The sequence below is a fragment of the Chinchilla lanigera genome, unplaced genomic scaffold (assembly GCF_000276665.1).
Source record: "Chinchilla lanigera isolate Chin_1 unplaced genomic scaffold, ChiLan1.0 scaffold00022, whole genome shotgun sequence".
Lineage (NCBI taxonomy): Eukaryota > Metazoa > Chordata > Mammalia > Rodentia > Chinchillidae > Chinchilla > Chinchilla lanigera.
Genome location: NW_004955423.1, coordinates 25,518,928 through 25,542,594, shown reverse-complemented (window position 1 = coordinate 25,542,594; position 23,667 = coordinate 25,518,928). Strand labels below are relative to the sequence as shown.

The following is a 23,667-nucleotide window of genomic DNA, read 5'->3' as shown; positions in this document are numbered from 1 at the left end:
ACCCCTGGGTCCCCATGACAAGGCCCGCTCACTCACTCCCTGCTGTCCCGAGTGCCAGGCACAGAGGTTTACATGAGGGAGGCTCCCACAGGGCAGATCACGTGGGGCAGACAGCAGTGAAGGATGACCACAAGCCACACAGGCCTGGCGCCTACAAATGGGAGCTGTTCCATTTTAATGGCTTAATCTCCAGTAACCCTGAAAGCCAGACTCTTCGGGAAAGTGGGCTAAAAGACTAAGCTCTACGGTACCTGGAAGTTTAGCTCCACAGGCAATACTGATTTAAAACAGGAGGCACGGAGATCTCACCTGTACCCACACTGCAAAGCAGAGAAGGAAAACAGTAGCTGCCACCTGCTTTGTAATCAAGGTGCCTCTGCCCTGGACACTACGGACACCACAGAGTGGGGCTCCAAAGGCAGCTTACACCCAGCCTGGGAACTGCGCAGCCAGGCACTCGCACACCTACGAGGTGCAGCACCACTAGCAATGGAAAATCATGCAGTGGGCAAGGTCCAGCAGGAGCGGCCTTCTAACAGGGCACGTCCACAGTGGTTAAAGGGGAACACAGAGCTGCATGGGTCCACACTGCAAGAGCACCCAGCACTCGGCACAGCGAAGTACAGCGCAATGGGTAGCGCATGGCCCTTGGGAGATGCGTATCCACACTCAGGTCTGCAAGAACACGCAGGACACTGCTGACGCTAATCTAGCAGGGATCATAAGGAGACTTTAGTTTTCACGCTGTACTTACCACACTTTTGCACTCTTGAGATTTGTCTTCAAACCAGCATATGTAATATCGGAAATGAATACAATACTGATTTTTAAAAATTAAAGGTGACAGCACAGATGGCCCCACCAGTTTAGCATCACAGTTCTATTATTCTTTTAAAAGCTAGGTATTTTCCTTTTTTAAAAAAAGATGCAAATCTACATACCTGCATTTATTCGGCTGTCCAACGTCCCCCAAAAAGTAAACTGGATTTTCTCCTCTAGTTTCCAAAGCCCATTCAGAGCTGAGCTGAAGATAAAAACAAGAAATAAATCAGCTCAAAGGTAACTGGGTCTGAAAATAAGACAGCATTTCATTAAGGAAAGAACCCAAATCTCAACAGAAAAGAAAGGCCTCTGGGAGGAAGAAGTGTAAACAAACAAAAACAGCTGAGAAGGGCACCAGGAGGACAGAGAGACATCTTCATCTTCAGGAGTGAATGTCAAACAAACATTTCGTTTTATTGCTCTGAGACTGGGAGCCAGACTCCTGCTTCCTGCCACGGGGCACCCAGGACTTCTCACCTCTCCTCACGCTGCGGGGGCTGGCAGGGCTCCCGGACCTCACCTGTATTCCCTATTCCTGTCTCCTTCAGAATGATCTTCCCTCAACCCAGTCTCCACACGCACACACCCCCACTCTGTCATTTAATGATTTTTCCCTTGCTTCTCGGAAGCTCTTTAACATACAAACTATTTCTACAAAGAAAGCCCTTCCAACCTCACTGAGTGGTCTGAAACTGGTTCCCAAGTTAATACTAATTATTGTCCCTATTTTTTGTCCTGCCAAATCACTCAACAAATGTGACCAGAATCCAGTTTTAGGAAGTGCATGGTAGGCATCCTGTGGCAGCAGAGGGGCAGAGGCAGGATAAGGCCAGGGTCCCTCGGAGCTGGCCGTGCAGGCAGGGGGTGGCGGCCCAGGGAAGCACCAGCTCAGCCTGGCAGCGGGGGTGAGGCTGCCAAGGCGGACTTCTGTGTCCACCCTGTGGAGGGCTGCTCTGCTCCGGGAAGGCCTTCTGTGGTGGGTGACCCTTCTTCAGCAAAAGGAAGGATGGTGGGCCGGGCAGGAGGTACAAATATGAATTTGGATGGGATAACTTTGATTTGGTTATTTTTATACGAGCAATTTTTAACAAGATTCACAGAACATTACATCTTCAGCTTTTAAAAAATTAATCAACCATTTTAATTATATAAATACACCCTGCTTTATAGCAAAACAGCAGTTTTGACATTTACTCAATGCTAATGCCTTGCTTTGGCTCTGAAGCTGGCTTCTAATACCTCACTAGGAGAGTCTTCCATGCAACCAGCCCTTCTGAGCAGCTGTCCATGTCAGACCTGAGCTAGCTATGGTGAGCACCACAAAGAAAAAGAGCAGAGGTCCCTGCCCGAGCGGAGCCCAGCGTGCAGGAACAGTGCAGTCGGGGAGGCACAGCAGGAGTCAAAAGAGCCAAGAACACCAGGAAGAAGACAGCATTCGATGGGCTGGGGAGCATGATCTCGCCTGGGTTCGGGAGGACAGGGCAGACACCTGGGGGTGAGGACGTTGTCCTCAGAAGGGTCTGCAGAGGCAGAGCCCGGTACAGGGAGGGGCTGTCGGGTTTCTCTGTGCCTGGACAGGGAACCATCTCCCTAGTCCTGCTCCAGGTAGAAAAGGAGTAATGGCAGTCTAACCAGCAAATCAATTCCTACTTCTAGTCACAAGACAGAAAAAGAAAATCCTCAATGCTAGAAACACAGACCAGTTAGAATCACAAACTATCCTTTAAAAGTACAATTCACTAGAATAAAAAAGAGTAATCAAAAGCTCTGATAAAAGCACTGAATTCTTCACCTTATAAAATGGTCAAGGATCTGAAAGGAAAAGTCTTTCAGTGGCTCAGTTTCAAAGATGTTGCTTTATACTGTTAAAAAAATTTGTAGATTCTCAAATTTCTTTATCTCATTCTTATGCAAGAGACAAGTACGTCCGACATTTTCTCAATGAGAAAACGTCACAAAAGCAAAGCGGGTCTGGGAGGGAGCAAAGCCAAGCTGTGACACACGGGTATCACAAACATCTTCCAAGATGCAGCAGTCTCGAAGACACGAAACTCTTCTGAATTTTCAAGGCCATCTTTTGAAATACTGGTAGTATCTGTGCAGGGGAACAGCAATTACATTTCGAATACTGAGAGAGAGAAATAAAAACAGGCCACTGTAGTGTCCACAAACGGGACCCCCTCAGTATGCTGCTGGCCGAGCAACGTGTCAGGTTTGTGCAGGGGAAACTAAAATGGCTCCAGGAGCTGGGAACCCTCACTTCTCTCGCATGGCCTACACCTCGATCACACAGATGCCTGTGCAGAAGAGCAGTGAGGGGCCACTAGGGAGGCGGGTGACCAGGAAGCATCACTGTCACACACGCTGCCTGTCACAGGCTTGACAGACACCCGGCAGGCATGGCCCTGAGCCGCTCATTTTGTCCTGCGCCTGCATTTCCCCTCTCATTCACCATAGAGAAAATGCCCCTCCAAAAAGTTGGTGCAGGGCTCACAAAGAGCTTTCAAAAGTCCTCCAGACCTCACGCACAGTGCCTTTTTCAAAAGCAGCTGCGGATGCGAGGCGGTCAGCTCTGAAGCCACAGACAGACCTTGTTGGAGGACGGACGTGGCTGCAAAGCTGCATGCAGGAGCAAGAGGACAAACAGAAGGTGGAAGAAAGCAGGAAGGTGAGGCGACTCAGGAGGGGTTCTGAGCAGAGCTTGGCTGCACGTCTGTGAGAGGCTCCCCAACGCTCAGACACCCCAGTGGAGCAGGAGAGTCCTTTGGTCTGGGCTTCCCCGCCATCAGCCATCAAATCCCGGGCAAGTTAGTTAACACCCCTAAGCATCAGGGTTCCCTATGTGGGAAGACACAGGCTCTCAAGAGTTAAAAGAGTTAATGTACAGAAAATGCCCAGGAGTTGGCACTTGGGAAGCACCCAGTCCTGAGCACAATTTCTAGGAAGCTGACTACAGTGTGACGGGACGAGTTCTAGACAAGGACAGGGGCCGATCAACACCAGACATCGCCAGCATCCCACGCACAGAGCCAGCCACCCACACTCAACTCTCACACGGGCTCATAAAAGCCATCAGCACAGCCAGCGTGCATGCTGGAGTCACACGCATGGCTCCTGATTCCAAGGAAAAACAACTGCTCCACACGGTCACCAATACACTGTCTCTCTGGCTTCTTAGTGCCTTCCTGCTGACATCCACCCAGGAGACTGACCTCATCCGAGCGCCTGCTCCCGAGCCTGAGAGAACCACCGCGTAACAGCCCAGTCACATGTGGCCCCCAATACACGCTGTGCGGGCACTATGTGCCAGCGGACCCAGCTGGGCCTGCTCTTCGGGGCACAGACCCCAAGAAGGCCTAGCGCCCAGCTGAGGAACCGGGCTCGTGTCTTTCTCAGCCGCAGCGCCACAAGGGTTCACCCCTACACAGCCACAGCGGTGGCTGGATGTGCGGCTCCCAAGACCCCGTTGCTTCCGAGACCCAGGACCCCGATTCTGATAAAGTATGAGGATACTGGAAAGCTGATGGCCTGCAGCCAGGATGACATATGAGAACTATGAAAATCTGCTACTTTCTCTTGTCAGCAAGTCAGAACTGCGGCTTTTCTATATGCCGCTCCCGTCACACAGAGTAAGTCACATCCAACTACAGCCTCAGTTCCAGGAATAGCCCAGAATCGTAAATGCATTTACTATAAACTTCAGGGATGCTCAAACAATCAATGTCAACTCAGGGCTTCAGGCTCTCTGCACTGCATCCGACGCACCAGGAGGAGGCTTCTGGTCAAGACAAGCACGTTCCTTTGCTTAATTAGAGTCAATACGCGTCTTCCTAAAAGCCCCACCGCATCAAGATACTCCGCTTTTTTCTTTTTTTCTTCTTTTAAACTAATTACTCACAAGCCATCCAGAATGCCATTTCAGAGCATGGAATGTAGATTAGGGAAGCCATCCACATGTCCTTTCCAGGAATCGAAAACACAGTGGCAGAAGGAGCCACTGAAAGGCGGCCTGGGAGAACATCTCTGCAAATCATTCATTCCTAAAACACAGCGGCAGTGCCTACCGTATCACCACAAAGCCTGTGTTTACACAGCAGCATGCCTTGCACAAAGGCTGTTGCACCTATGACCACAGCAGAGTCTCACAGCCCCTCTGCAGTGAGAAGACCTGGCTTCAGAGGTTCCCAGGGTTACCCGGCCAGTGATGGTGAGCCTGGGCCCAGAACATACTTCCTGCCTCCGTCTCCCCTTCCTTTCCACTTACCACACTGTGCTGGCCAAGGGCGAGGCCTCAGGAGTCCGAGACATCTCAGGACACACATGAGCCCCCAAAACCTGCAGGCCCCACCAGGGGGCAAGGTGACCACAAGGGCAGTGCGTGTGGAGGGGCTCTGGGACAGTGAGGCCTTTCAGGGGCCAGGAAGGCAAGAGCACGGGGCTCACCTACTGCCTTTCCCATAACCCACGCAGCTCTGCAGCACACATCTGTCCAGCACGGCTCCTGCAGTGCTTTCACTACTCAGAGCTCTACATGCCAACAAGAGGAACTCGCTCTGCTGACCATGGGGTACAGATGAGTCTAACAGAAAAAGAGGACAGAGGACAGCCTGAAAAGGACACGCCACACATGTGCTGCTGCCACCAGGAACGGGCTCAAGCCCTTCCTCAGGCCCGCATGGCTCCTGGAGACTCCGTGCCCGAGAGCCCGAGCCTGGTGCGGCGCCCACCCCTCCTTCAGCCTCCATCACTGTGACGGACGATCACTCCAGAAGCAAAGAGTGTCCAGGTGCTGCATGAGCCCCAGGTGGTCAGTGTCGACTCCAGTCTATGCCCAAAGGAACTCTGCTACTGCCTCAAAACTGAAATGGGGCTGACTAAGCAAACTAAAAATGCAACAAAATTTCAAAACAGATGTTTCCCTACACTTTTCCTCAACCAAAACACTATAATCATTCTTTACGGTCAGCTCTGAAACAGTCCCTGCCAGCAAAGGCTCCGCGGAGTGCATGTGTGCATGTGGCTGGAACTGAGCCTGAGGCTGCAGGTGCTGGACAGGCTCCAGCCCAGCCCCAGGGCACCACTCCCAGGCTGAGGCAGAGCTTGGCCTCAGGAGCAGCGAGTGGGCAGTCCGCAGGGTGCGAGGGCGGGGGTCCAGAGCCATCCAGCACGCTGCGCTCACGCCCACCGTCAGAACCGCCTTCCCACCCTGGTGGGCCCACAGCACACGTTTGTGTAGAAAATAGTAGTTTCACAAAAAGACACTCATCTTTCCTGGGTGCAGTTCACTCTCTTTTCTATTCTACACTATTCTCCCCTACTTACTGTGTCTTTAAATGTTAAGCAAAGCCCACAAAATAGACTTCACAGCCCAATAGCAAGCACTGGACCATGGTTCGAAAAACTCTTGGTTTAAAACACTCAGCAAAATAACCGGTAACACCACTGACCTTAGGCTCACCACTTTTATTCACTGCATACACCTTCCCAGCTGAACCCAAAATAGGGAGACCTCTTTCTCCCAGGACCTTTATTTCTAGAAAAGGCAACTCCTCTCCCACGGAAAGGAGGGGCGGCTTGAGACGCTCAGCACCAACATGTGCGCCCAGCCCACCACGCAGCACCACCCTGGTCTTCACTGTGCATCAGGCGTCTGGCCCAGGGCCTCTCTGGCTGCTACCCCTCCTAGATCGGCTGAGCACCAGGCCACGCTACAGATCCTGCCACGTCTACTCCTCTTCTTCATGATTCCTTCCCCAGGCCCAGCTCCTGCCTTTGTGATCACATCTTCCGGGGACCCTTCACAGAAACTAAAGAACCCAAAGTCCAATCTGCTTGCTTTTCTTTTCTTTTTTTTTTTTTCCGGTACCGGGAATCGAACTCACAACCTCAGGCTTGCCAGGCAAGCGCTGTGCCGCTGAGCTAAATCCCCAGCCCTTCTGCTTGCTTTTCTAATGTGAGTCACAGAATCGCCACGCTGAAGGGAGACTAGAGTTTCTGTGTGGCCACCTGGGACCAGCAGGGCACTGAGTCCGATCTGGGTGGCAGGTGGTCTGGACAGAGGTGGCACTGAGTTATCAGGTCAGCAGGCTCTCACGTGCTTCTCTAACATGCAACCAGCTGAAGGGGTCGGGAAGGTCATCCCTCCCAGGGGCTGAGGCTCCCTTTGTATCTGTACATAGGAAGCCAGCGTCACACCAGAGACCCACCTAGACCCTCAGCGCGCCTGCCCCACAGGCCCTTGCTCAAGCGGCCGGCCACAGCCACAGCCACACTGGCATCTGCACTTGCTGCACCCAGCACTGGAACGGCAATGCTCCCTCCCCTTTCTCCCTCTGAATTTCTATTCTCTTGGTAAGAGGAAAGGGACAGGGATGCTACAGCCACAAGAGCGCCTCTTGTCTCTCCTTGCTAGGAAATAAAGTGCAGAAAGAAGACTGAGGGTGATTTGCTGAGATGCCTTAACAATGAGCAGGGCAGATGTCACAGCAGGACACAAGGGACTAACGGGTTAAATGTGACAGCAAGGAGAGGAACTCGCTTGGTCCTGCACATCAGCAAGCAAGGAAAACAACACACGTGAAGTCACTGTGTAAAGCCTGCAATGGCCAGCTTAGACAAGGAAGAACATAAGAAAGGACGGGTCTCTAAAGAAGAGTTAGGAGAGGACACCTGACTGCCAACTAGTGCAGTCACTCAGGGTAGAGCTGCAAGCTCAGAGAGGGCGGAGGGGGATGGGCGGGCCCCAAGGAAAACCCGAGGGCGGAGCTACAACTGCAGCTCCACACTCACGACTCAGCCCTGCCCCTAGGCAGCTGAGTGCAAGCAGCTCTGGTGACTCTGTCCTCATCTGCACACAAGGGTAATGGGGATAATGGCCCATATGTTACAGGACAGCCCTAAATTCAGAAAAGACAGGTAAGATGGACGGATAAGAAAGCACACTGGAGGAGGTGGCTGGCAGCACACAGACGCTTGAGAACCCAGCGTAAGCCACAGGCACAGAGCTGAGGGGCAGGGACTGCCTTGGAGAAGGTGACTCCTCTCAGGACTCCTTCAAAATAACCAAGTCCCTCTGTGCCAGGGAGGCATGGGTGGGGAAGGCAAGGACACAGGAAATGCAACTCTGCAGAAACAACACTCCCTCCCTCTTCAGGGGCCTGGCCTTGCTGCCCTGCCCTGCCACAGCCCCAGCATGGACTTCCCAGGACAAGCCTCTGGGCCAGGGCCTTCCACATGGCTCTGCAGAGAGCAGCCTGAACTCTCAGGCGAGGCCCCACAGCTGTCCCCAACACACACGCACGTGCGCACGCACACACACACACACACACACACACACACACACAGACTTCTCTACAAATGAAACTTTTCCTGCGAATCACAATGAGAGTGAGTCAGAAAACCTTCCCAGCACTCTGTCCCGCAGCAGAAGAGCCGGCTGGGACAGTCGCTCAGCACCAGGGATGACATTCTGTAACCGGTGACTCATCAGCCACTCATCCTCCAGGCTGAGCCGGAGGGCAGTGTCCACCACTGCCCTTGCCAGTCACTCGGAACTATTTCTGTCCCATCTTGCCCAAGGTTAAAGTGAGTGTGGAATCAGCTTGAGGCCAGGAGGCCCTCCCTCCCTCCCTCCCTCTGTGGGACTGTCCCGTGGCCTGGCTCTGTTAGCCAGGGCTCCAAGCTCTGCACAACTTGAGGTCAGGTACCAACGTGCCTATGGTCACATGGGACAGGATATTATCTACCTCTGGTCATTCAGATCTCACCAGACCCACTCAGGCCTTTGGACCAAAATGTGTGATGAATGTCCACTTCCTAGGACTAAGGGGCAAAGCTGGAGGGAGGGGATTCCATCAGTGGACTCGAGCAAGCAAGTGCCCACAGGGTCCATCGGCTCCTGGCCTCGCTGGCGTGATCTGGCTGGCAGCCGGTGCTGCCTGGCCGGCCCAGGCTGTGCTTGCTCACACCACAGCTGTAAAAGCACCCAAGCACTACAGTCACAAAGCCAGGCCTCAGGTCCTCGTGGCTCTCTCACAGCCACCAAAAGAAAACAATCCCAAGGGCAGCTTTGCCTTTAACCTCTCTCCAAATGAATTCCAAGAAAGCAAAGTCAGCGGAATAGCACAGGTCCGCTGATTGAATCAATACATACAATTGCATACTTTCTACATTTTATAAAGCACTTTCAATACCTGCTCTGAATACTCACAATATTTTAAGTATCATTTTTATTTTACTCACAAGCAAATCAAGGCTTAAAAATTCTCAGTGATTTATGAAAGGCCACATGCACTGACTAGGGCTCAAATCTAAGCTGCTAGGAGCTGAAGTGGATTGATAATTGGTGGTCAACTTATAACCCCCAGCTGAACTGAGTAAGCGTGGTGCTGGGTGTGGGAGGCCCACCTGGGGACTGTTACCGGCAGCATAAGGGGCAGAACTGGAGAAGAAGTGAGGCTGCTGGGAGCGGAGAAAGGCTGCTGGGAGCTGGTAGAAGCTGTAGGAGTTGTTGGTTCTTTTGGAGGAGCTCGTCACACTGGCTTTCCTGATGAACTGGGCTGTTTTCATCCTGCAAGGAGCTCAGGACTTCGTTAGCACTGAGAATAGCTTCAGTTCACTTTAGGGGAGCTCTGGTCCTCATGCTGAGCATCGCTTCCTGGCTCCGCATGGGAAGATGGTACACTGCCGGTCTCCTGGAGAAGCTCACTGCATTGTCTTCCCTGATGGGAACTCGGCCATCTTGATCATCGGAGGAGCTCGGGACCTCACTGTTGCTAAGGATGGCTGTGGTACCTTTCAGGGGAGCTCTGGTTCTGAGTGTCGCTTTCTGGCTCCAGTGCAGATCCCTCAGCCTGCTAGCATAGATCCTTCATCCTGCTGGCACAGACTTTCAAGATTCCACCACTGAACACTGGGCCTTGCCAGTGCAGGTCTGTGAAACGGGCCTGCATGAGATACTGTTATGGGCTCTGGTCCTCTAGGTGGACTCGTGGGTGGCACTGTTATGAGCTCTAGGTCTTAAATTGGACTCACACAGGAGTCCAATTATCAGGAGTCCAATTATCATGGAGTCCAATTATCATTATCATGGGATCCAGCTGGATTCTTGGTCTATAGTGTGTGGACAGATTTCCTGCACTCTCTTCTATATCGTTCTTTGGGTGACTATTCTAAATAATCATATAAAATATGTGTCCTGTATTATATTATTTCACCTTGCACAGTACCCCCAAACCAGGTGACAGAGGTCTTGGTGGCAGGCACAGGGATAGCGCAGCAACACGTCTGCAGGCAATCACTGTGCATTAAGGTGTCTGCTCGGGTGTGGTGCTGGGGACCGACCCAGCTCCTCCTGCAAGCCCAGCAAGTGCCCTGCCAGCCTCCCACACCAGGCCCCACTCACACCCCACTTCCACCTACTGCCCTCCACGGGGTGGCAACAATCTGGGGAAAGGGCCTGTTCCCTCACAGCAGCCTGCTGTCCAGTCTCCACAAGGAGCTATCAGTTCTCAACTGCAGATCCCAGTGTCTGTGCTTCCTTGACCGCCCTCATTTCCCCGAGCTGGGAAAGGTGGCTTGCAGTGTGCTTGTGATCTGCCCCCACCCCAGTTCATCACCACTGACACGTGGGAGCCTCCCCACTGTGTGCGGCCCTGTGGGTGACTGTGAGTGACTAGGGCTCAAATCTAAGCTGCTAGGAGCTGTAGTGGATTGATAATTGGTGGTCAACTTATAACCCCCAGCTGAACTGAGTAAGCGTGGTGCTGGGGTAATGTCCCCGTGTGTGCATGTCATCACACTGCATTCTCATGCGGCTGCCGGCCACCAGCAGGGAGATACTCGGATGGCTTCCACCTTGGACACGCGTGCGAAGCACTGCTGGGAACACTGGCCATGATCATCTGCTCTCGATTCTTTCGTATGCACCTTTGAGGGGGAACTGCTGGATCACACAGAAGTTCTCCGCTCAAGGCTGGGGGTAGCCAACTGCTCTCCGCTCTCATTGCACATTTCACACCCCCAGGAAAAGCATGAGGGTTTCCACTGCCTCACATCTTCCTCACTTCCTGCTTCCCTTTGCTGCCTGCTGTTTAACAGCTGTCCCAGCTGACACTCCTCTGACTTTCACCTGGGGATAAGAGAAGACCATCTGTTCCTGTCTCAGTTGCTGTCACTGTGGCATCTTCATCTCCTCCAGCCACGTTAGTCCTCAGAAATACACAGACATGCCCCCAAGAAGGGGTTAAAGGACAGTCTCCATTACAGCACACATCCACCTTTGAAGAAAATCTGCAGGCTCTAAAACTGACCACAGCTATAACAAGGCAGTCCTGCTAGAGAAGGGCCGTGCAGCAGGGACAGTCACACCCCAGAACCAGCCACGGCGAGCTTTCCTGAGTGGGGTGAAGAAAGACACCACAAGTGGAGAGAAGAGGGTGCCCAGGCATCAAGTACACAAGGCTTACAGCCACACACCTGCGTCCTAGTCCTGAGCTTGCCCTTGCGAGAGACCTAGACGCGTCCCCAGTCTGAGCCTCAATGCTTTCACCTATAAAGGGGCAACACTAACCATCAAGTCCTTGCCACAGAGAAAAGGACTGTGTGGCTGCTGTGCTGACTCAACCCTAACGACAGTTCCAGGCACAAAGGCTGTCAGAGCCACTTGTGCGCTAATAAAAACAGACTCGGGCAGAAATCCCACCCAGGGTCTCTCTCTGTCCCACAGACAGGCACCATCAAAATGTAACTACGGTTTTCTCCGAGGCACATTCCATTCTTGGGAAAGTCCCCAACCTGACTATGCACTTCCCAGGGGCACAAACACGACAGTTTCTTCCCAACAGCCTCCAGGCACAGTTGTCACGGTGCCCTGAACCCAACAGGTACAGGTGTGTCCAGCAGGCGAGATGCTACCGGGGCCCTGACAGGAAGGAACGAGACAGGCAGGTCTTCAATATGGAAACAGATACCACTTTTGCAAAGGTTGGTTTCATTAATAAATCAGAACTAGAAATGCCTTACCCTATGCAAAGTTCTCAAATTATATAAATTTATGCAAAAGCATCATCTCGAAGGCACGCCTTCCTGGGTAGAGACAGAATATACGAGATTTCCAGAAACACATTCGTTCATTTACTTTTATTCACCGCACCCCTCAGCTCTCACACATACCCTAAAACTGGATGGAACTAGATAGAGAGAGGCAAGAGGATTAAGCCTAAGGTTTCAGTATAATCAAAACAGACTATTGATAAAGTAGGAGAGAACAGGGAACTTTGCAATACTACCTCAACCAAGTATTCTGCAAGGTGCTGCCTGGAAAGTTACATCTGCCTGTTACTCAATAACCCATGCACCTGGAGGAAACCCTGGTGGTTCTGGTTAACAGCGGACAGGTACAAAGAGCCAGGAGAGGAACCGCCACCGAGGAACAGGCAGCTCCTTCCCAAATGGCCCTCTGCCTCTGCTTGCCTCGTCTGCTTGTTTATCCCCCATCAGCCCACTGGATTTTCCTATTATCATCAGAGTTTTTTGTAAGTCCTCTCTGTTCACCGTGCGACTGGCTGAATTCTAGGACACACTGGCGGCTGGCCACAGAGCCTTCCCAGAACAAAGCCCACTTGCCAGGAAACCCCACCTCTTTCCCAGCTCAAGGCGAGGGCACGGCGAAGGGAGAAAGGTGGCAAGTTCAAACAGCATACTACAATCTGGGCGCCAGGCAGTGTCCAACTCAGACTGCGTACACATACATATTCTTGTGAGCGTATTCATCACTACATGGCAGCTCTCGGTGAGACTTTTTGGCATTTGAAAGCTGTTAAGCACAAGAATGAATTTGTTTTTCCTGTTCCTTTTCCCACCACCCCCCAGTACACATTCTCAAAACTTCTCCTCGATAGACTTCTGCTCTCCTCAGTGACGAAATGCATATAAAGGGCTGAAGTACCTGTGAAACCGAAATACATTAAACTTTCTGTAATACATTTATAACTGGTTCTGTTTCCATAACGTCTTATTTTTTTTAAGGAGAGATTAATACACATGGTGGGGAAGGAAGTTGGTTCAGATGTTTCTACAGACTTACCCTAACTCTGAACTGAAAATATCAGGACGGAGGTCTGGGAATGAGGACATTTCTGAGAAGTAAAGAGATAATGCATATATTTTATTGAAATGCACTCACCCATTTGTTATGGGTTAGATCTAAAATGTCCCCCAAAATTCTCATATGTTCAGAGGGAAAACCTGGTTAGAAGGGGCAGGCCACTGGAGGTGTGACCGGGAAAGATGCAGTCTTGTCTCCAGCTCCTCCCTTTTCTCTGTCCCTCCTGATCGCCATGGGGTGAACAGCTGTCCTCCGCCAGGCCCCTTCACCAAACCCTCTCTGCCTCGCAGTCAGCCAGCCATGAATTGAACCAGCCAAAACTGGGAGCCAAATAAACTTCTCCTCCTTTAAATTGCAGGAGTCAGTACTTGGCTCCAGAGTTGGGAAAACTAACACACCATTCTTCCCGGAGTCCTCAAAGAAGGAGCAGCTATCAGCAAGTGAAAAAGCTGGGCTCTGGTTTTCATTGTATGTTCCAGCATAATGAGCCTGTCCCTACGCCACAATAAATCTCTCTGAGCTTCCAGTTTCTCAGATTCAACAAGAACACACACATACCATAAGTCATGTACGCCCAGCCCTGACATGCTCGGGTGCCCTGATTCTATGGGCCTCAGGCCTGAGGAGACACAAGAGTTACTGCCAACTAAAACCAGTATACAAGTGACACATACATGTGCTTTTACTGACAGGGCCACAAAAAGAGTGAAGACGACTCAGCTCACATCAAAATTGTATTTGTGGATCGATGTAATTATGAAGCTTACTCTGCTACTCTCATTAGCCTGAATACTTCTAAATCAGATTTTTCTAGTTTGGAATTTCAGACATGCTCAGAAGTATCTGGCATTGTACCATCTGCCCCAAACTGAAACCAGCAAAGGCAAAGAACAGAGATGACACTGACTGTTGACCTCCTTAACAGAAAGCGTATTCCAGACACTTTAGAAATACCTATTTATCTCCAAGTAGTATTACTAATGCGAAGAGAAGTCAAGTCAGTACTGCACAGGTTACAATTTCAGTGCACTGTTCACGAAATATTCTTAATCCTTAAACATAAAACGTCTGCTAAGCCAACTAGAAGGCTATTTCTCCAGTCCTATTCTCATCCCCTCAAATGGCCTTCGATCTGGCTGCATCCATATTGATCTCGACAGGACAGTTACTGAGCTTCCATTCCTGAGCTAACTGCAGACATCCCTCTTTTAATAACTGAGTTCCATTGTTTCTGAGACCGGGTGAGGGGGTCTTTAAGTGCACTGGTTACTAAATGCTACTCTGTACACAGTAGTACATACATTACAATATTCAGAATGAAGAAACGGTCAAAGCAAACTCCAACTTGATACTTTTGCTTTTATTTGCATAACTCTTACATGCAGTACTGTAGTGAATAAAAGAACATAAAACTATAGCATAGTACAATCAGAAAAAAATTACAGTACTGTATAAACAAGGTGTATTGTACAAAAAAAAAGACACTGAGGCTCTATAAACAAGATATATAGAACTGCACCCAAAAAGGAAGACTGAGCGGTCGTAAGTCTGAGCAGCGCATATTAAGTGCAAACAGTGTCGCTCAGTCGTAAGTCTGAACAGTCATTAGCCACACAGGTTGTTAAAGGAGGAATCGCTGTGTGGAGGACCTCCAGGACGGCTCTCTGAAAGAGGAGCTTTTGTCTCCATTTTGGCTAAACCTGGTCCTGATTCTGTGTATTGATATGTACAGAACTGGCTAGGATATTTCTTTATTTCCTCAATTGGCTTTAAGCAATGCAAATGGGTCTACCCAAGGTGCTGACGTATAGCCTTTAAAGCAATGCAACAGGCCCGTGATGCCCCGCCTCTAGCTCCCAAATAGTACGCATGAGGTAGGCCAAGTGACGCCATGCTGTTGGCTGAGACTGAGGCTCAAGAATCTATGATGTCACAGCAAATAAAAGCCAATGATGATGTCACAGACATCAAAGTCAAAGCACCAACCCCAAAACACAAGATACTTTCTCAGTCTGTGATATGCAGACTACTCATATCTCTCTGCATATTGCAGAGGTGCTATCAGGCCTCCTACCTAGCCCAGCGCACGCACTCACGAACTTCCCACCACTATCAGTCACTCATCCCCAAGCCACGCCCCTTTTCACAGATTAATAAAACCCGGTTTGGACCTGGGTCAAGGCCTTTGTTCCTTCCAGTTGGTCATGGTTCTAACTGGACTCAGGACCCCCTTGGCTCCCCACTACTACAGATGTGTATTTATTTCTATATTCTCGCCATGGGTTGCACTGGAAGTGGTAAGTTGGAATTACTTATTGGAATTCCAATACCTTTTCCCTGGGATTACAAATGTGGGCTCCTCCAGACCTTAACAAGGTCCAGAAGGGCTTCCTGTATAGCTGTACCCTTTTTTACATATTCTACTACTCACCCTTTCAACCTATTTAGCTAGATCCTCTTTCCCATTTGTTCCAATTAATAAAAACACTGTTTTTCCTCAACTTGGTGCATATGGAAGGTTCCCACTACCTCAGAGCAAAAGCAAGCAGTAAAGGCTGCTATCTCCAGCTTGTACTCTCTTCTGTTTGCAAAATGCCACATTTTGGTCCCAGCTTGCTACAATGAAGGTATGTGCTGTGTCTTTAGATAATAATATATTGCGCATATGTTCACAGAAAACACACACACACATATACACCTTGGGAAACCATCCGTATACACTGTATTTGTAAGTATATCCTCTATGCATAGAAGTTGTGTAACTACAGGATGGTCTTTCTCTAGTCTCAAAGTACATAAGTCCTAAATTCACAGATGAGTTCTCAGGCTTCAGAGCTGTACCACTAGAAGCCCAGACCACCAAAACACTACTGGCAACATAAGAGACACAGATTCTAAAACCGCAAGTCAGGACACTGGCCTTGGGTGAAAAGAACTGTATTTCTTTTCATTTCTCGTTTTCTTCCACGAAGCCATTTCTCCTTACCATTCCTTATCTCCCTGCATTCGAATTTACTTCCGTAAGACCCTCCAGACTACGAGTCTAAAATCCCAAAGCATGTGTAGTGGACTGACAACTGGTGGTCAACTTATAACCCCCAGCTGAACTGAGTAAGCACGGTGCTGGGTGTGGGAGGCCCACCTGAGGACGGCCGCCAGCAGCATAGGAGGCAGAACTGGAGAAGAAGTGAGGCTGTTGGGAGCTGAGAGAGGCTGTTGGGAGCTGGTAGAAGCTATAAGGAGCTATTGGTTCTTTTGGAGGAGCTCGTCATGCTGGCTTTCCTGATGAACTTGGCCGTTTTTATCTTCTGAGGGGCTCGGGACCTTGTTGGCACTGAGAATAGCTTTGGTTCACTTTGGGGGAGCTCTGATCCTCACTTTGAGCATCACTTCCTGGCTCCGGAAGGGAAGATAGTGCACCGCCAGTCTCCTGGATAAGCCTGCTGCATTGGCTTTCCTGATGGAAACTCAGCTATCTTCACCAGTAGAGGAGCCCGGGACCTCACTGTTGCTGAGGATGGCTGTGGTACCTTTCAGGGGAGCTCTGGTTCTGAGTGTCGCTTTCTGGCTCCAGTGCAGATCCCTCAGCCTGCTAGCACAGATCCTTCATCCTGCTGGCACAGACTTTCAAGATTCCACCACTGAACACTGGGCCTTCCCAGCACAAATCCGTGAAACAGGCCTGCATGAGATGTTGTTACGGGCTTTAGGCCTCCAGGTGGACTCATGGGAGGCACTGTTATGAGCTCTAGATCTTCACCTGGACTCATGCAGGGCACCCGTGAGATCCAGGCCCTCAGCTGGATTCCTTGGTCTTAGTGTGTGGACAGATTCCCTGCACTCTCGTGTATCATTCTTTGGGTGACTATTATAAATAATCTTATAAAATATGTGTCCTGTATTATACTGTTTCACCTTGCAATAACCCCCAAACCACGACACCATGGCAAGTCAAAAATATCACTGAAGAACAAAGAAACAAAGAAATAATTCCTCCTTCACTGATCAATGTAGTTGGAGAGATGAGATTCACACAAAATTGAAGAAAATCACCAGAAAGCACTAAACGCTGGGGTTTTGGTGAAAGATTTGGGTTTACAGCAATGAGACCAGAAAAATCTTCCTGACTATGACAGATTAAGTGTTGACAATGGAGGGGCATTAGGAGTACAAGGTGACTGTGTGATCTGCATCCAATCTGAGACACCGAAGAGTTCAAGAGACTGCTATTAATAACACTCAGGGGAAGCGTAAGCCCCAGCACACAGGGACAGACGGCTTGCCGTGCTCCACAGCCTATGGCCCTGCCTCACATTTCCTCATCAGGCCTGAGGCAGCACACACAATCAGACTCAGTCATACTCCCTCTGTCCCACCGATAAAAAAACACATGCCGAGGAGATCAGTCAAGTAACAACTCAGCCTCACGCAGAGTAACGGCTGCGCTGAGGCTGCCCTTACCACCACCTCCGAACCAAACTGCCTGTCGCTGCGCCATCGCAGCATCAGTAAGGTGCGTCTAACTCACTCACTCAAAGCATGAAATCTGAAATATCGGGAGAAAATATCTGCTTTTAGGTTTTAAATGCAAACACACTTAGGTTCATGTTTTGGATATTTCACCTAACAGACTTTTTGATTCTTATTTCATAATTTTTTTACAGTGTTTCATTCCAAATAATCTAAATATAGGCAAGGGTTCTAGAAAACAATGTAAATGAATGGCAGGGTTAGCTTTAAAACTCTCCTAACAACTCAGTCAAATTCAAGCTCTCCGTTGTAATATACTTACAATAACATGTCTGAATTCTAAAATAAGGATTACAATGCTGTCACCCACCCTACAATAAGTAATAAATGATTAAGGAATGTTTTATAGAATGACTGGACAATAAACTATCCCCTAGTGTGGTAATTCTCAAACATAGCTGTATATAAGAATCACCCAGAGCTTTTAAAAAATATATATATAGGAACTGCAGGGTTCAGTAGTAGAGCTCTTGCCTCACACACCTTAGGCCCTAGGTGTGACCTCCAGCACCGTAAAAAGAAATACACACACCCTTCCAATCTTTACCCCGAGACTTACTGCATCAGGGTCCCAAAGCGTGGGCCTAGAGGAGGATACTTTTCAAATTCTCTAGGTCACACTGAGGCCCAGCCCATCCAGCCCCAACCCCAACCCGAGCAGCCAAGACTCCCAAGATAGATCCTCAAGAAACACCCAACTCACCTGCAACCACAGCTGTACCACTGCACTCCCAACCCCACACCCACGTGACTTCTCCCCGCGTTGTCTTTCCCACCCTTGGCGATGCAGTAGCGTCTCACACTGACAAGCAGCTAAAGACAGACAACTGTAACCCAAGAGCAGTGGGCAGATCCTACTCACTCCTCCTCAACATGAAGATCACAACAAAAACTAGGGTGTGCCTGCCGTCTCTTACCACACGCCGTGGACTGTGCCAGCCACGGCACGCGTGATCTCCACACTGCAGCAGCCTGTAAGGTGGGGTTCTCCTCAGCCTCCAACACGGGCCAGGCCCTTCGACTCAAGGACAGACAGCATCCACTCAGTGCCTTACACAGAGGGAAGTCTACCTGAAAAGACAGGGATGGCAGCAGTTCTAAGAGGAGGGGACGATCATGCCTTGAGTAAAAGGCTTAAATCAAACGGTGGGATGTTTTCTACAACAGAGAACACTGACATAAAGTTCAGAAATCATAAAGTTCCAGGACAGCATGGAAATAAAATAACCAAGGAGAAAACAACCTTCCTTAGATAGAACACTCAAGACTGCGCTCTTTGCTTAAGTGGTTTTCAAGATAAACAGGAGTATCTGGGTTAGTGTGGGTAAAACACAACTGGAAAGTATTACAACTTGGGACATGTGTGATGAGAGGGGCCTTTCCTGAGGACAGGACAAGCACAACACTACTCAATAAAAACTGATTTTAAAGTCTGACACAAGTTCGAATCCCACTCACTACTCTGTGACTTTAAGCCAATTATCTCATCTGCCTCACTGTAAAATGAAAATAACCACATCTCCACCTAACCAGACTATGAAGGTAAGAAAGGGACTGACCACGCACAAGCATCCAATTCCATTCCCTCCCGAAACTCTGCTAAAACGTATGCATTCTTTGGAGAAATATATAAAATAAACCTAGTAAGACTTTTTATTTTAAGTGGAGATCCACAAATAAATGAAGGAAGCAGCATAGGAGAAAACTGCAATGACCTTGTGATGGAAGCAGCATAGGAGAAAACTGCAATGACCTTGTGCAGAAAATCACTTGAAACCCACAGAAATGGAATACCAAGTGGACAGCGGCAAAGGCCAGGGATACGTCAACGTCCACCCAGAGATGTCAGAAGTCACACTGCAGGCAGAGTCTCCACACACGCGGAAGCATACAGCCAGGCGGAAGCAGGGCCAGGGAGAGTTATCTGAGGGACAGTCCCTTGCCCACTCCACTCCAGCAAGGTCCAGACTGGCACCGTCCACAAAATGTCCTGTAGTCACGGAAATGCTCCGTGCCCATGCGGTCCACTACGGCAGGCACCAGTCACAGGCTGCTGTTGGGCACTTTCTATGTGGCTAGTGGGGCAGAGGAACTGTCTTTTAGCTTTATTGAGGGTTAATTTAATGGAATGGAGGCTGGGGTATACCTCTGTGTTACAGCATGTTCTCAGCATATAGAGGGCCGTTTTTAATCCTCAGCATCAAAAATAGATACTCGATAAATAAAAACAAAGTCAAATGGTTACCATGTGGCCAGTGGCTGCTTGATTATAGGGCAAGCTGGGTCTAGACTTAGGTTCTGGACAGGCAAACCACGGGGGACCTTAGGCCCACAGAAAGCCGGCCTGCCCACACACCCTGCGCTGCAAGCAGCACCCTCTTCCCTACATGGATGGCTCGGGGGTGCTGGCAGCCAGGTCCAGCCCTCGGGCGAGGGCCTGGACGCGGCTCTCTGGGGCATGTGACCACCCACCAGGCAGACCCAGGGACACAATGATGCTGGGTGTTCCCTGTGCCAAGCCTTGCTCAGTCACTCTCCAGTGAAGTTCAAAGTTCATAAGCCCCAGGCAGTCACCCTCGGCCTTCCCTGTTTATTCAAGAACACAAAGCCAAGGTAAACAGGGCTAAAGGAAGCCTCTAATGCAGGCAGGCAGTCTGAAGGAGGTAGCTCAGAGAACGGTTACCGGGAGAGAGGGAAACTTTAAGATGAGTGTCTTCAGAGACACGTAATAATCCTTTTTATTTATCAAACAGGCGTAAGTCGTTTCTTCTTTTATGTACCATTTCTGAGAACCAAAAGGGGAAAAAAAGCTCTTGAATATTAACAACAGAATGAAAAGGAGACCTGGAAAAGCTCCTATGGAACTTTCTAGATTGATAGAAATGTTCCCTATTTGCTTTGCGTGGGCTTGCCATTGAGTACACACTGTCAAAACTAAGCCAAATAAACACTCAAGATAGGTACACTTCATGTAATTTATTCTTGAATTTTTATAAGCTCAATAGAAAAGTTTGAGGACAAATTTTAGCTTAAAAAACAGCAGTCTGAAAATAAGAGAGAAGTAAGCAGTAGTCACACATGTGAGTTGCTGTAGAAACTCCTGAAGAGTTCCTAGGTAAGACAGTCAAGGCGGGGAGCGAGCCACCAGCAGTATCAGGTGAGAAGGAGCTCCTGCAACGCCAGCCCTGCGCACTCCTGGGAAATCTCAGAACATTAGAAACACTGGAAATCTGTCAGCGTCCCAAACAGAATGAACTGGTAATACTCAAGTGATCAAGAAGTGAGAATGTTTTCAGGCTTTTTAAGGACACCATGGACCAACTCCCTCCACATCCTGGCGGGAGCAGCCTGCAGTTCAGATCCTCGGGAGTGGGGAGGGAGGTCACCTGAGCTCATGCTCAAGACCACTCTAGGCAACACAGTCAGCCCTCATCTCAGAAGAAAATAAAACAAACAGGAGAAACCATTTCCCACCCAGAAGTTCACAACCAGCCAAATTATAGGTATGAAGGACAGTCAAGGCATACTAGGACATTGCAGATCTCAACAACGTACCTACTGGTACCCTCAAGAAGCCAGAATGCAGGAAATAAAGATTAAACAAAGAGGAGAAAAAAGGAACTCCCAGAGGGGCAAAACAGCACTCTAGGGGAGTGTAGTGAGACAGGGACGGCCACCTGAGGGCTGCCATCAGGACCCCAGGGGCTGCATGCGATCTGCACAATCCTACTGAGGCTGAACCAAAAAAAAAAAAAGGTGGGGGCTGGGGATTTAGCTCAGCAGCACAGCACCTGCCTGGCAAGTGCAAGGTTGTGAGTTTGATTCCTGGTACTGGAAACCACCCCCCCACACACCAAAAAAATACTACAGAGGCTGGCTCTTCTCCCTGTGCTGTGATGTTCCTAGTCTCCCCGCTATGTCCTGCTCCGTGCATCAGCGGGTCTCTCTACTCCACAGCACAGCACTGTGCTGGGCCTGCTGGTAAGCTGGACAGGAGCCAGGGGACCCAAGAAGCAAACACACAGTCCAGAGCAGCCACTCTCCTCGCCTATCCGCCCTCCGAGCTCCCGACGACAGCCTACTGCAGTCCTCCAGACACCCGCCGCTACAAGCAGCTGTCTCCCACGACCCACTACTGACCTTTACATTGACTCCCCAAAAGGTCCTGCAACCCCTCAACTCTGAACCCTGACTTGCCCCAGAGTTTATTGATCTAAGGGTGATGATTTCAATCGAAGGCTCTTATAGTTTAGATCTAAAATGTCCCCCCTAAGTTTTGTGGATGTGGTTTTAGGTTCTGGCAACAGAGATGTGCCTGGTAGTTACAAGGTGGTCATCCAAATAACCCACAATTAAATGTATGTTTAGATTATCACGGTAATGGAAATAAAACAAACTTTTTTTAAAGTTTCCTGTATTTGGAAGGTGACTGGCTCACGGGGCTCTCACAGCTGAAGGTGCTGTTAGGAGGTAGGGTGGTCGGTGGCATCGGGTGTGACCTGGAAGGGCGCATTCTTGTCCCTGGCTCCTCCCTTCTCTGCTCTGCTTCCTGTCATCATGGTCTGAGCAGTAGTTCTCCTCCAGGCCCTTCCACCATGCTACTCCACCTTGAAGCCACAGCGCATGGACTGAGTCTTCTGAAAGCTGTGAGCCAAAATAAACCTCTCCTCTTTCCCACAGGTACCAGGTGTTAGCCATTTTGTCCCCGCAATGGGAAAGTGACTAACACAGAGACCAAGAAGCTCTTCTCCTGAGAACCTGCATCTAACTCCATCTGTGCTTCTATTCAGGACCTAACACGCCGGAAGGAAGGGCACGCTTAGTGCAGAAGTGGGGGTGGCTACCACTCTGAGGGGAGTGGATGGGGTGAGACACCTAAAAATGTTCTCCTTTCTAATCTGAATAGTAATTACAGGGGTATTTTTACCTACCTATACCCTTACATTTTAAAGTGTTCTCTATGTTGATATACCTTTCAAATTTAAGAAATCCCCTCCCAGAAAGATTAAATAAGCAGATGCATTTAGAGCCCCAAACACTAGGGGAGACCCTACGTAGATACACGTTCTCAACCTTCTCCTCTCCAGCTCCCAGATACTATGGTTCTCGTCAGATGGTCACAAAGGCTGTAATCTCCTAAAGCCCAACCTGGCAATAATCCCTCGACCTTCATCATGTGCCAGCCTAGGCCACTATCTACTGACAATGTATGCCTCCTTAAATACGGAGACAATAGAAATGGGAAAAATTAGGGCTGGGGAGATATCTCAGTGGCTTAAGTGCCTGCCTGGCCAAAGCAAGTTCCTGAGTTCGATTCCCAGTACAAAAAAAAAAAAAAAGAAATGGGAAAAAAATCACTACTTTTTCTAATGAGTCTTTCCTACCCTCAGTCTTCCATTGCCTAGCATGAAAACACTGGAGGTGGACCTGGTGGTGTGCACCCACCTGTAATCCCAGCACTCCGGGAGGCTGAGGCGGAAGGACTGTAAATTCAAGCCCAGCTTGGGCAACTTAGTGACTTAGCAAGGCTCTGTCTCAAAATAAAATTAAAAAGCGAGGGGGCTGAAGCTCAGTGAAAGGTCCTGGGTTCCATATCTAGTACTGAAAGAAAAAAAAGGTCTTAAATCATATGGGGGTTGGAACCTAATTAACACACTAGATTCTCTCAGGACAGGGTCAAGTTCTTAGATGGGGTTCTTCTACCACTCAAAGCCTTCCCACCTCCAGCATCTGCCTAACACAGGACCTGGGCCCAGAGTGAAAAATTTAAATGCATCCCACTATTTAAAAAAGATGATAAAAAGAATACCAAACAGGACCACCATGATTAGTAGAAAATATCCAATATAAGAAAGGTAAAATTCATTGTGATCATCCCTGATTTACTGAACCAAGCAAAGCTTGTAAGCATAAAGAACAGGCATGGTATTAAGGATAATCTTTGAAACTTATTTCCCAGTTTGAAAAGGAGTAATCAGACTTAAACGAAATGAACTATACTCTATGTGTAATAAATGATGGTAGTGGGAACCTTCTCATGCAACAGTAACTGAATCTTGGTCGTCTATCTCATGTCATGGGATGCTACAACTGGGTGAGTTTTCACTCTGTCTCTGCCACCATCTACCTGGGCCTTGGGGAGGCCAGGTAACCCCACTAGAAAGCAAGTAGTCAGAACCCAAGGAGCTCCAGGAGGGCCACCAGGAACC

The 23,667-nt window shown here is 49.3% G+C and overlaps 1 protein-coding gene across 3 annotated transcripts in view; it reads right to left on the bottom strand.

Moving 5' to 3' along the window:
* Jak1 (Janus kinase 1) overlaps positions 1-23,667 on the bottom strand; it is a 79,838-nt gene that overhangs the window by 39,232 nt on the left and 16,939 nt on the right. For 2 of the 3 annotated variants that reach the window (XM_005385305.1, XM_005385308.2), the window contains exons 1-2: positions 18,376-18,520; positions 942-1,024 (exon numbers count right to left, since the gene is read on the bottom strand). In XM_005385305.1, the coding sequence (XP_005385362.1) occupies positions 942-947 (6 nt within the window). In that variant the 5' untranslated portion in view covers positions 948-1,024; positions 18,376-18,520. Of the gene's footprint in view, positions 1-941; positions 1,025-18,375; positions 18,521-23,667 lie in introns of those variants that run through there. The other variant, XM_005385307.2, reaches the window with a different exon arrangement.